This window comes from Tauraco erythrolophus, chromosome 1, assembly GCF_009769465.1.
Source record: "Tauraco erythrolophus isolate bTauEry1 chromosome 1, bTauEry1.pri, whole genome shotgun sequence".
Classification (NCBI taxonomy): domain Eukaryota; kingdom Metazoa; phylum Chordata; class Aves; order Musophagiformes; family Musophagidae; genus Tauraco; species Tauraco erythrolophus.
The window spans coordinates 7,290,336-7,302,930 of NC_141465.1; the positions used below are offsets into that span (position 1 = coordinate 7,290,336).

General features: G+C 44.4%; 1 protein-coding gene across 1 annotated transcript; it reads right to left on the minus strand.

Annotated features, from left to right (window-relative positions):
• Positions 1-4,675: 4,675 nt before the first annotated feature.
• LOC104371364 (apovitellenin-1) lies at positions 4,676-6,350 on the minus strand. Its single transcript, XM_009982451.2, has 3 exons — positions 6,290-6,350; positions 5,432-5,591; positions 4,676-4,775 (listed from the first exon to the last, which is right to left on the minus strand). Exons 1-3 carry the CDS (start codon positions 6,348-6,350, stop codon positions 4,676-4,678), a joined length of 321 nt encoding a protein of 106 aa, XP_009980753.1.
• Positions 6,351-12,595: the final 6,245 nt, after the last annotated feature.

The following is a 12,595-nucleotide window of genomic DNA, read 5'->3' on the forward strand; positions in this document are numbered from 1 at the left end:
GGGTTTACTTTTCAAAATGGCAAAAGTCTTTCAGGAAAAGCCCGTGGAAAGTGCACAACTGTCTGAAAAAGGCCGCGTAAGCTCCGCACCTCGCCCGTTGTCCACTGTCTCCGGCTGCGGCCGCTGCACCGCTCCAGCTGCTGCCCGCACAGGCGTGCACTGCCATCACCAGAGAACAAAAATATCAGACCTTTAAATGGAAGTGTGTGTGCGTAGGGGAGATCACCACATGGGCCACGAGCCATAAATCTCAAATACTTTACATGACTTTTTCCAGCCTTCGTCACCTCTCCTCGGAAGGAGAAAACACCTCGTGTTCAGGCTGCTGCTGCTGCAAGACTTGGGCTGTTTGTCACCATCAACAGGCGCCATCGCTTACAGCGGTGCAGAGCCCGAGGCGTTCGTTCGTTGGCATTAACGCGTGATTTTTCTGAGTGTTAAAGATGAGAGGAACTGGGAAGCGTAAAAGCTGAACAGTTCTGTGACATCAACACTCTGAGCCACTGAAAGTGGTCTATTCAGCATAACACATATTTTTCAAGAAAGGGTGTTTTTGCAGAACTCAGGAACACGAGATGTTATTCACCCATCTCAGAAACAACAGAAAACTGACATTTCTTAAGATTTCATTTCAGTGGACTCAGTTGAACCAGTTACACCACAAGCTTTCCCAAAGCTGGCAAGTGAATGATGATTACTCACAAAGAAAGTTTCTGTGACATGTATCTCACTGAAATGAACTCGTCACTTATGAAGCCTCTCCAAGAATCTTGAAGCACTTGGTGAACTTTCACAGACATCATTTGGGAAGTGATTTCCATCCCTATTTTACAAAGAAATTACAGATTAAGCTGTTTATTCCTACTGAAAAGTGGGAGAATATGTGAGATATTTTAACCTTGAGAGTAAACACATGGCCCTCTCATTATCTGTCCAATGAATTTGCCCCAGGATCCCTTTTGGGATAAAATGCTTCCCCCCCCCGCACCCGATTCCAGCCTGAATGCTGTCTCAGCTGCTAGTTTCTGCCTTTAAGGAACTCACCAAAAGGTGACGCCAGTTAATGTTGGGGTCAGAAGTGGCAGGGAGACGTTGTCTACTTTGCTCTTCGTATGTTGCCCTACATTGTAGATTGTACAGCAGATTAACCATCTGGAACGTTTTCTGTTTACTTCTAAAGCATGCAAATGCATAGATAACTAAATGATCACAAGATTCAGTACAAACAAATACAGAGATCTATGAGCTGATTCAGTTTTGCTCATACACTAAAATCAGTCAGATATCAAAGAGCTAATCAGCGTGTGGCTGGCTTGGATTTTCTGGAGATTACATTAGGTTATGATTATGTACGTTTAACAAAATATCAAAACTTGTGTTAAGTTTTAGCATGGAATACCAGGTACTGCCCTGCTCCAGCTGTGCAGTGGTGCAATACAGAAATGCCGCTGGGTTGCACTGATGAAGTCACGCAACAGGCTCGAAATGCAACATGAGCCCCCTATACTTTCCAAACTTTTTCCTACCCTTTTTGACAGTGCATACAAACAGATTGAAAAGGCTGAAGCAACAATTTCCAGGATGCCAAACACTTAAAGGCATATTCAGGCGCTCTCATATGACTCATGACTTTCACTCTTTCAGAAAGAAATACTTTTGAAGTGCCAAAAGAACAAGCTCCATCCAGAGAAAACTCAGAAGGCTGAATTCTTCCAAGGGGTAGGATGGGATTTAGGCTGCAGGGCTTCTCCTACAAGGCTTATATTTGGGAAAAAAAGAGAAAGACTGGGCAGACACATGCAAAACAAGAAGGTAGGAAATCATCTCTGTAGCAGAAAGACACGAAGTTTCTGTCTTTTTCATGTGGTAAGTGCTCTTATCAGCCCAAACAGTGCTGCTTCTAAATACTGGTGCGTTTCCATAATACATATGCATGTGCACATTCATGCGTGACCAGGGAAGCACAGACAGTCTGAGCAAAACAGGCAGCAATAAAGAAGGCTGCAAAAGAGCTCTGCAGAAGTGGTGAAGCAACTGGAGGTGCAAGAACTCGCTGCTCTACGTGAGGACACTGATTTCATTCTGATTGTGTATGATACCAAGCAGCTGCTGAGACTTAGAAAATGCAAAATGAGATTTTTAATTCCAGACAAGTGGTTAAGTGCGAATTTATATTTATGGCTGATCCGACTGATAATAACAAAATCAAACCAAACCAAACCAAACCCAACCCAAAACATAGAGGACTCATTTCTCTTGTATTATTGATAACCTACCAGATTGCTGCAACAGGACAACACCTACAAACTCTTCTCAGTAGCAAAAATCTTGGGAAAGGAAATTCAGATCAGCGCAATGGAAGCTCTGGAGAATCAGGTACTGCTGGCAGTCTTTCTAATCATTGAGAAAGAAAGTGGACACACACATTTTCATTATCCAGCACTTCAGGCTGGAAAAGAGCCTTAGTGCTAGCTTAGGACATTCTTCGTCCCAGTACTGCCCAAACAATAGAAGTATTGAAGCTTGACAATAGCAAAGCCTGGTCTCCTGAGATGGTCAAATACGAGGTGAGGTGCAGAGAACAAGTTAAAACAAAGGCCTGGAACTGTGTACCTGGGGTCAGAGCAGTTCTCCCACCAATGCTAGTGGGAGGCTGGCACAGATATCTGATGGAATACAGCTTTCATTTGTTAATTAGCCTTTTGTCAGCTATTTGAGTTAATTTCCATAGTCAAACCCAGCAGGGGGAAGGGATAGCCTTGAGGAAATACATTCTGCTTTTAGAGCAATTGCTGCAGATTCTTTTCCTTCCTTCAGGATTCTTTTTCTTCCTCTAATCTCTATTGCTTCTCCCTCCTCCCTGTGACTTCTCATCTCTCCCCATGCTCTTTTGCATACTTCCATGGGAAGGGCCAAACACTCACATCTCCCAATTCCTCCTTGGGCTTCTCCACTTTTCTTGCTTCCCCTAATCAATTGTTGATTACCTGACGATGTAGGAATAGTGTCAAGGAGCAACAAGAGCTGGGATGTTCCAAGAGGGAGGACAGGCCAGGAGCCAGCAGAGACCATAGCACAGGTGGTGACAGCCCCAGGCAGGGTGCAGTCCCACTGTACCCGAGCAGAGGTGAGATAGTAACTGACATGGTCCTTCAACAGCCCCAGGCATGCTAAAGTAACAAGCTTCACCAGGGAGCCCACTCAGGATGGCAGGAGGCAGAGCTGGAGCCAAGGCTATGGCGTTGCTCCAAGACCCATCCAGGAAGCACAACCAGGGATAGGACAAAGCTACCTACAACATAGGTCCAGTATCCATGCAAGAAAATCCATCGGTAAGCCAGAACAGCAGGGACCAGCCACAGATCTGAGTGTCCAGAGCTTGAGCTTAAATGTGGCTCCTGGGTCCAAAGGCAGGGTGCACTGATGAGGTTCCCAGGTGAGGACCATTATTGGTGCTCTCAAGCCCTGACAGATAGTCAAAAGGGTGATGCTGAAGCAGAACAAAGTTTTAGGTTTAAGACCTCAATGAGGGGAAAGTAAATGGAGATGTGCCTTAAAAGACCCTAGCATTGCTGTGCAGTTATTAGGCAAATCTCCTTTTGCCAGTTGTAACAATGCTCCCCCTCTTAAGCAGTAGCTCTGCCCATGTGCGTGTGACTCCTAGATCTCATGCTAGCAGGGTTTTGTTTTAGCCTCTGCCGCAGTCTCCCACTGTGATTTCAGATAAATTGCCTACTTGTTTCCGCTTGCTTAATCATGAAGTAGATGGATTTCTTTATTCAGTGTTGGGCATCTGAGATGAGGCAGTTGCACAGGGCTGACAAGGACCTGCCAGGTCTTCATAGACAGTCCTGGGCATAGGTGTCCCTCTCATAAACTGATCACCCTCCATCTTGAAGATAGTGAGAAATTTTCCTGCTTTCCAAAGGCTATTCTGTAGCCTCACTGGTTGGCTGATGAAACAAACTTTCAAAGTCCTGCTCAGATGGATGGACAGTTGAGTTTACTAGCATTTGTTTTCCCAAATGATCTGAAATCTTCAGACACTTGATACAGGAGCACCTACTTGCTTCTTGCCTAACCAAGGAGCACAATCAGTGGGACTCAATGTTTCACGAACTTTCCTGATGTGAGGTTATGGTTGCCATGTTGTGGCTACCCCAAAAAATGCTCAGGTAGTGCCCCCACCCACCTGAGAAGAACCTGAGCTTAGATAAATGTGCCTGAATGGTCAGGGTTTGTTAGCATTGCCTGCAACAACTTCTTGTGAATCACGGCTACGTTCTCAGCAGAATGGGATGCCAAGGTGGATGTGATTTTGTAACAGTTAATACTGACAGGAAACTTAAGGATGTGTAACAACGAACATTTTTTTTTATTAGAGGGGCAATGGCCAAGCCAGTCAGGAGGAATTAATTTTCAAGATTTGGCTACAGAAGAGTTCTACAATCTCATTGCCTTCCCCATGCCCAGCAGCGGGGTTTTTTTCAGGGGAGACTTCAGCAGATGCCTTCCGTCCTTTGGTCTTTGAAGCTGGGTTCCCTCTGGTGGCATTAAGAGGAGCATCGATTCTGTCTTATTGACTGATCTTGGTCGGTAGTAGGAGCAGGGGAAAAGAGCACACTGCAGGGTGCTACCAACTCCCATCAGGAAACACTGACTTGTCTTCATCTGGCTAGTAGCCTAGGACTCTTGTGTACCACAGGTTCTTTATTTTTTCCATGAAGTGTTCAACCCCTATACTGATTTTAGCTGTTTCTCTGATGAGGAAGTTCCTGCAGGAGATGACAGTGTATGTGGTAAGATACACAAATACATGAGTGTAGTCTCTGTCTGCTGTCATTATCACACTGGCTGTCGCTGAGGGTGCAAAGCTCCTCAGCAGTCCTTGAGGGGCTTTCCTCAGAAGACAGGAATAGGCAGTATGTGTTTGCCGTGAGTTACATGAAACTGTATCTCTTGGGTCATCATGCGTTTTCTTTTGGAAGGAAACCCTTTCCCCATCTTTGAGGAGTATCTATTTACAGCTAGAGCCAATTCTGTGATTTGCGTTGAGTGAGGGCAGTGTTTCCTGGCACCTTCAGCACTCAGGCCCTCACAGACATGACCACAGCACCTGCCCAGCCCCTTACAGGACTGCTGATCCCCCACCAGTCAGTGGTCCCCTCCCTCACTACCCATGTGTAAAGAACACACTGACGTGTTCAATGTGCATCCCGGGGAAGAGGCTGCACTTTCGTGTGAAACCATATCGTCCCACCCCACCTTCCAGCGACCCACTCTCATTGTAGTCGCATCAGGCTTTGGCTGCAGATTCGTTTCCCATTGGGACTCCTCATATAGATATTTGATTAATCTGTTCTTTCTCCCACTCCTCCCTCTCACTTTCCACCCATGGCTGTTGCAGCGCTATGCAGAGGTCTTTCCATACCTGGTCACAACAACTACTGGAGTCTGGGAAGCATCCACCAAGAACTGACCAACTTTAGGGGACATCTTGTTCACAGTTTCATAGATGTAAGCTGCAATTGCATCGGGAATGACCAACCAGTCACGACGGTCTCTCTCAAGGATGAACTTTGAGTGTACTTCTGAGAAAGAGGAGGCAAAACATGAAGCTTCTCCAGTCGCTTGTGTGTCTGATATCTTCCCTCAGGTGCAGTGGGAAGAGACTTGAAATTCTGAAATTCAAAGCCTCCCACAGAATTTGCTCTAGCAGAATCCAGCAGCACCTCATCACTCATTTTTGGGCATCTATGTCATTGGCCTTACATGGCAGAGTATTCGCACCAGGTACGGACAATTTTCATGCCAGGCGCCTTATGACTTGTTTCATACTGTTAAGCACCATGTATTCATAGAATCACAGAATCACAGAATGGTTTGGGTTGAAAGGGACCTTAAAGATCATCTAGTTCCAACCCCGCTGCCATGGGCAGGGATACCTTCCCCTAGATCAGGTTGCTCAAAGCCTCATCCAACCTGGCCTTGAACACTTCCAGGAATGGGGCATCCACAGCTCCTCTGGGCAACCTGTTCCAGTGTCTCACCACCCTCAGAATGAAGAATTTCTCCCTTAGATCTAATAGAAAACTACCCTTTTTGAGTTTAAAGCCATTACCCCTTGTCCTATCACTACATGCCAGGACTTGTCATAGTCTTCATAGTCTTGAACTGTGTTATTTGGCTTCAGTCCTACTTCATGAATGGGTCAGACTTCTCTAAGGCAACTCAGAACCTGTAGAGCTGAGCCTTTTCTCAAGCAGGCAGAAAAGCTTTTCAGACTTACCGGGGAGAGTGGTGCTAAGGAGCAGCATCAGAGCTATCACCAATGCCCTGGATTGCAGCATGGTTTGCAGTACTGGTTCCGCTCTCTACACCAAGAGACCTGCTGGAGTCAGCATAGAGTGTTTTGTTTGTTTTCGGAGAAATGAAACATGTCAGTTAAACACCAGATTTTTGCAACAAACCTAACCAATAAATGAAGAGAACAGGGAAGATCATGGTGCAATTCCTCTGAAGAAGTGAGGAAAAATAGTATAAAAATAAAAGTGTACTTTTATGTGTACATTCACAAATATCCACAATGAATGATAGCTTTTAGAGCTCCAAGAAATACGTGACAGTTAAAGTTTAAAGTTTTTAGCTCTCTTTTATACGAGAGCTAAAATTCCTTTTTTAACATAAGAGTGAACCACTAAAACTGGCAGAGGTCAGAACAGGTTTCCTCCATACACAGATACTGAAAAATACATAATGTGGGATTTTTTTTTTTTTTTTGTAAATTGCTCTAAAGAACATTGTGCTAGTGAGTGCATCACAGACAATGATCATGTCAGTGACCCTGTGTCTGACTCAGTGATCTGAGTATTTTGTCTTACTCTAGTGGAGGAAAGACACAACTAGGTTCTCGTGTCTTTTCTACACTGGGATTAACGAAGCAGATAGTAGCCCAGGCAGAATAAGTTCTCAAAAGGGAGTAAGTGCAAATTTAACCTCATCCAACCTGCTTTATTCTCTCTATTAAAAAAAGGCAGAATTAGAGGGACTCTTGAAATGTTGGTACTCGGTACGTTGAAAAGATGACATTATGTCTCAACAAGGTTTTCAAACATGCTGCACTTAAAAAGATGTTTAGAAGTTAAACGTGATTTATGCCCTGAATTAGAAGGCTACATCACTCAGAGTAATATGAAGAAAACATTGCAGTGCTAGGAATTGCAATGACAAAAAGGCTGCAAGTCTAATACATGTGACTGCTTTCCTAAATCCTGTTGCAGGTAGCTACAAGTCAATGCTCCTTCTTATTCCACAGTAAGGAAATTTTCATCCATTTTTATTTCCTTCTGTGCACAGATTACCTCCAAAAGCTACCCCTCCGTCTTCACTAGATGTTTGCTGATGAGCAGCACTTGCTCTGTTATCACCCTTCCTTGATTTTTAATCCTAGAGCCAGTTTTTCCCTCTGTAGACAAAAGGTATAAATTTGCTTCCCAAGAGCATAAAGAGAGGATCTTATCCACTTCAGAGCCTGTAGACCATGTGGTGAAGGCAGCTGGGAAAAGGTTCTGTATCTCCCAGCACTGGAAGTCTGCAATCTCTACCACAGGCTTGACCCTCTTATGAGTGTCTTATGGAGCATCCATCACTCAGCTTCAACCCAGGTCACCTCAAGCCCTCCCACCTTCCTCCATTTCAGCAATATTCCTGGCTATGGAGCATGAGAAGGGCTCATACTTTGGCTTGCAATAAGAAATGGGGCAAAATAGAAGACCACCTCCACTCACTTCCCTATGTCCTGGATCCACCAGTCACAAAGTCCATACCACCCAGAACAGAGAGTTCAGCTCTTACCTGTCCTGCTTTCTCTTTCTTTCTCAGGCTGAAGCTGAGGTAGATGCTCACCTGAGACACCGGCATTTATGCAGAGCTAATATAGCGATAGCAAGGGGTCAAAGGTCCTGCTTTGTTTCCCCATTTGCTCTTTTGCAAGCACATCCAGCTCAGTGGGACAGGCAAGAAGCTGTGGAGGACTCTGGACCTGTTATTGAGATTTGGTAATGGAGGGTCAGTCTGACCTGAGCCTAAGAGACGTGGAAGGCAACTCCTGGGTCACTGAGCCCCCTACTTTTGCAGGCAACCATGTCATAGAGCCCCCTTTCATAAGCTGACCAAATTTCACGTTAACAGTAGCTAGAGCTGGGCTGAGTTTTGCTCCCACTGTTCTGTGGGAAGGCCAGTGCCGTAACCTCACTGCTCTGACGGTTGGGACTTACTTGCGGCTATTACGCCCATTGGTATTTTATGCCCCGTTTCCGACAAATGCATTAACCAAATGGAGTGCAGGGGTAAGCGTGCACCCCTCTCACGTTTCTTCTTTCCCCATGCCCAAGTCTCTTTGCACAGGCTGTAAGACAGGCATACATTGGAGCCAGCTGTCAAAACTTAGCCAGGGGAAACATCCAGCCCCAGGGCCCCCAGCCCAGGAAAGACAGGATTCTGTTAGAGCAGGTCCAGAGGACCACAAAAAATGATCAGAGGGCTGGAACACCTCTCCTATGAAGAAAGGCTGAAAGAATTGATTGTTCAGTCTGGAGAGATGGCTCCAGGGAGACCTTATTGTAGCCTTTCAATACTGTAGCGACAGGACAAGGGGAGATGGTTTTAAACTGAAAGAGGGTAGATTTAGATTGGCTACAAGGAAGAATTCTTTACGATGAGGGTGGTGAGACACTGGTAGAGGTCACCCAGAGTTGTGGACACCCTATCATTGGAAGTGTCAAGGTCATGTTGGATGGGGCTTTGAGCAACCTGATCTAGTGAAACATGTCCCTGCCCAAGCCAGGGGCAGGGTGGATGAGGTATCTTTACGGTCTTTTCCCCAAACCATTCTATGATTCTATGACAACCTCTTTCCAAGGCTCCCTGGGGACCTGGTCCCAGGCAGAAAGTGGCTGCATTGGCACTGTAGGACATGTTTTCCCATAGCTCAAGTTCCAAGTGTCCGTTGGGTCTTCAGTCAGGCCAACCATCTGTATTTGGCACATGTAGCCACTGAGCAGTAGGGGGAAGAGAGAAAGGCTGCAACACTGACCTACAAAGGGCATTAGCTAAGAGGAATGGCGAGGACATGAGGCATAAAATAAGCCTACCATGTGAGACTCAGTAGACCTCCATTGTTATGTCAGTCACTTACTTATTACGTGACTGTCAGATGTGGAAAGCGTGAAAAGCTCAACCAGTATTTTAATTCATTAACCAAAGTTTCTATAAGACTTTTCTTCTCATGGAGCTCGAAGTACTTCAGAACCAACAGTAAGCATTCTCATTTTACAGACATGGCAGCCAAGTCAGCAATTGCTACAGTAGGTCATATCATTAAAGAGGGCTGCCAATGGTTTCCCAGACAGTTTTCCACTCTCTTGGTAAGTATTTATTCAAATTCTTTTTTCTTAAAAAAAACAAAGGGAAAAGTGTCCCAAAATAAGAACAACAACAACAAAAATCCCTCACACAAGCAAACCATTTTGCATTTTTGTCCAAAAAATTAACAACAGAAAATTCTTACTAACATATAACAAGGTTAATTCCAGAAGTAAGAACAGAGAATGTTCAGTTCCACTTCTGGTGCAAACACTAAAAAGCAATTTATCGTCGAGGAAGAACTCACAAGAGCAACTGGTTGAAAGTTCTCTTATATTTTAATTATACATTTGACAGTCATTGAAGAGAATCTACACATTTACCATCTGCTTTTACAGCTGGAATAATATTCAGAAGACCGGCACAAGGCACATTATAGGCATTAAACTTCGCAGAAATAGCAATAAGCACTCATTACTTGTGGGGGTTAATTTAATATAACCTCAAGTGTCATCTCTCTCCTATGGCATGTCGACAAATGGAACGCTCCATCCATGTGAAGTGGGTGTTTTGAACTGATGTGCTACTGGAGGTAGTAACACAGAGGGAACTTGGCTACCCGGTGTAGTAATACGTACCGCTGAAGAGCTTTGTGCTGCGGTTATTATCGCACAAGGTAACGTCCCCCCTGCTGAAGTTGGCCTAACTTTAGCTAGTGCTATCATGAATACAACCCCAGAGATAGCAACTGGGCATTTCAGCACTTTCTACTGCCAAACGGGCACTTGCCAAGACCAGATCAATGATTGCACAAGCAGCCCTTGCCCTCCATTCCTGGAACGGCATTCCACAATGGCAGGGCGCTCTGCAAATAAGCAAGAAAGCCAGATATTGCAAGTCCTTTCTTAATCAAAGAAAAATTACATGATTTTTTGTCTCTTATGAATCTCTGGCCTGGGGTGAAAGGCAGCTGACAGGAGCAGCACAGGCGTCCTTACCTGCCCCATGTGGCATGGTCACTTACTCATTACATTATTATTTTAAATTAGGGTAACTCCAGTGGCTATCAAGGCACTTTATCTGAGACAGAAAATTAATTCTTGGAGGTAAGGTATGTTCCTTCAACCACACGACAGGAAGAACAAAAGTCTAGAATGGCAACTCCCATATGTGAAACATATTCAATGTTTTTCATCACAAATGGGCTGACATACGAACATCAGCTCTTTGGAATGGCTGAAAAATTAAGCATGAATAAATTGCAACGTAGAAAGAATGAGGGTAGGCTATTTCCTACTGTTATTTCTTTCAGTGTGCAGTATTTGAGCTGCTCAGTTCTCTCTCTTTTAAAGTCAAAGACCCTCTAATCTTACTGGAAAAAAAGAGTCCATATAGTATTGTGCAGTGCTGTCACAGTGGCTTTCATTTAGAGCCAATTAAAAATAGAAATAAGCATTCAAAGCAGATCCTATTTCCTTCCCACTTTCCTGTCTGCTTGCAGTTGTAAAGCGTGCATATATAGATTTCCTTTGTCATTATTTCATAGCCCACCAACTGATGTTTTATGAACTGCAGTGGTCTGTGGACCAGTAAATCTGGTACCATTTCTGCTTCCCTGCTGGATAACCTAATCTGCTTCTGTTGCAATTTAACAAGTTACAGAATTAAGACTGAGATACAATCAATTTTCCCTGAAGAGTTTTGTTTAATGTTTCTATAAATATGAACAAAGTGACTGAAGAGGAGCTCAAGTACGATAAAGATAACTCTTCAGACTTCACACAGCACAAATTGTGTTCACGCAATCTACAATTAGTCACCCTAGCTCAATTATTGGGACTAGAGGAACAAATAAAGATGGAGGGCTCCTTCATAGGATTTAGATAAAAAAAGCACAACCTCTGCAGTTAGTGTGCCCATACTACAGCAGCAAGCTTCAACAGCCGCTACAGTTACACAGAGTCGTCTGGGTTTTCTTGCCATGTGCGTGCAGGGCTTCTTGCTCTTGGGAAAACTTCCTGGACACATATTGGTGTATACACACTTGAATGTCAAAGAAAGTGAACTCTTTCCCATGCTACCATCTTGGGATCTCAACTGACGTCTCAATAGCCTCTACCCTTGATGAAGAAAGGGGCAGCCCTTCCCCAAAACCTGGGCATTTGGGCTGGGTTGAGAGGAAGAGGAAGACGTTGACCTGCATGATGCATGGACCTAATTGGGAGTGTAAGGAGAGAGTCAATTTCCAAGCTACCAGTTCAGCTTCCATGGGCAGAATCTGCAGGACCCTAAGTATCTGCTAAAAGTCGCCAGAGGGCAACACTAAAGTCAAAACAGGATGCTAGTTTTGGAAGAAGGAGCCCCGAATTATTTTCTGTCATTGCAGTCACCATAAACTCCTCTGAACTAATAAAAATACTAGCCCATCATAGAAAAGGGTGTGCACAAAATCCTCAGCATGTCATTAAATAAGAATAAAAAATATTCACAGCCAGTGGCTGAAAACCAGATTCAAGAATGATACTGGCTTTGCAAGTTCTGCGACCACACTAAATTCCCTATATTTCAGACGTAACTCATGGGTCAGGTCACATTATTCACAGTTTGTGTCTCATGCAAAGACTACACTTAATATAGCCTTCCTTTCTCGAATTCAAACTTTGGAGTTAGTCTTTTAGTTCTTTTTTGTGCTAGCCATCAACTGCTGGTGAACGGCCTCTCTGTCTTCCAAAGTAGGCCTCCAGCTCTGAAAAGAAGTCAAGCAGAGAAGCCCGTGGGTCCTCCTGCTTTGTCTCCATGCACAGGAACTGGAAATCAGCACTGTCAGCCAAGAAACGGTAAGAAAATGAGCACTCGCTGTAGTAGCTTTTGGTTGACCAGCAACTGCATTGAATATCCAGCTATAGGTATTTGCTCCAAGTGTGATGTTTCCCATCATTGTCCAGAGACAAGAAAAAAAAAGAGGTGGGCAAAGTGAAAGCCTTGCCAAGTCAGTGTTCCAAGGGAAATCATAAGCACATCAGTAACTGGGACATTAAGGAACAAACAGTAGCAAGCGTCCCATGCGGCGCTGGTTGGGAAATAAGCTAGGCAATACAGTCAGTGATGCTGGCCAATCTCTAGTGCCTTAGGTTACAAAATAATTCACCAGATGCTCCAAAAGCTCCTTGTCCACAGTTGAGTTTCTTGAATCCAAGAAGTGCCTTTGGCAAGCCAGTTTCCCATGGAAGCA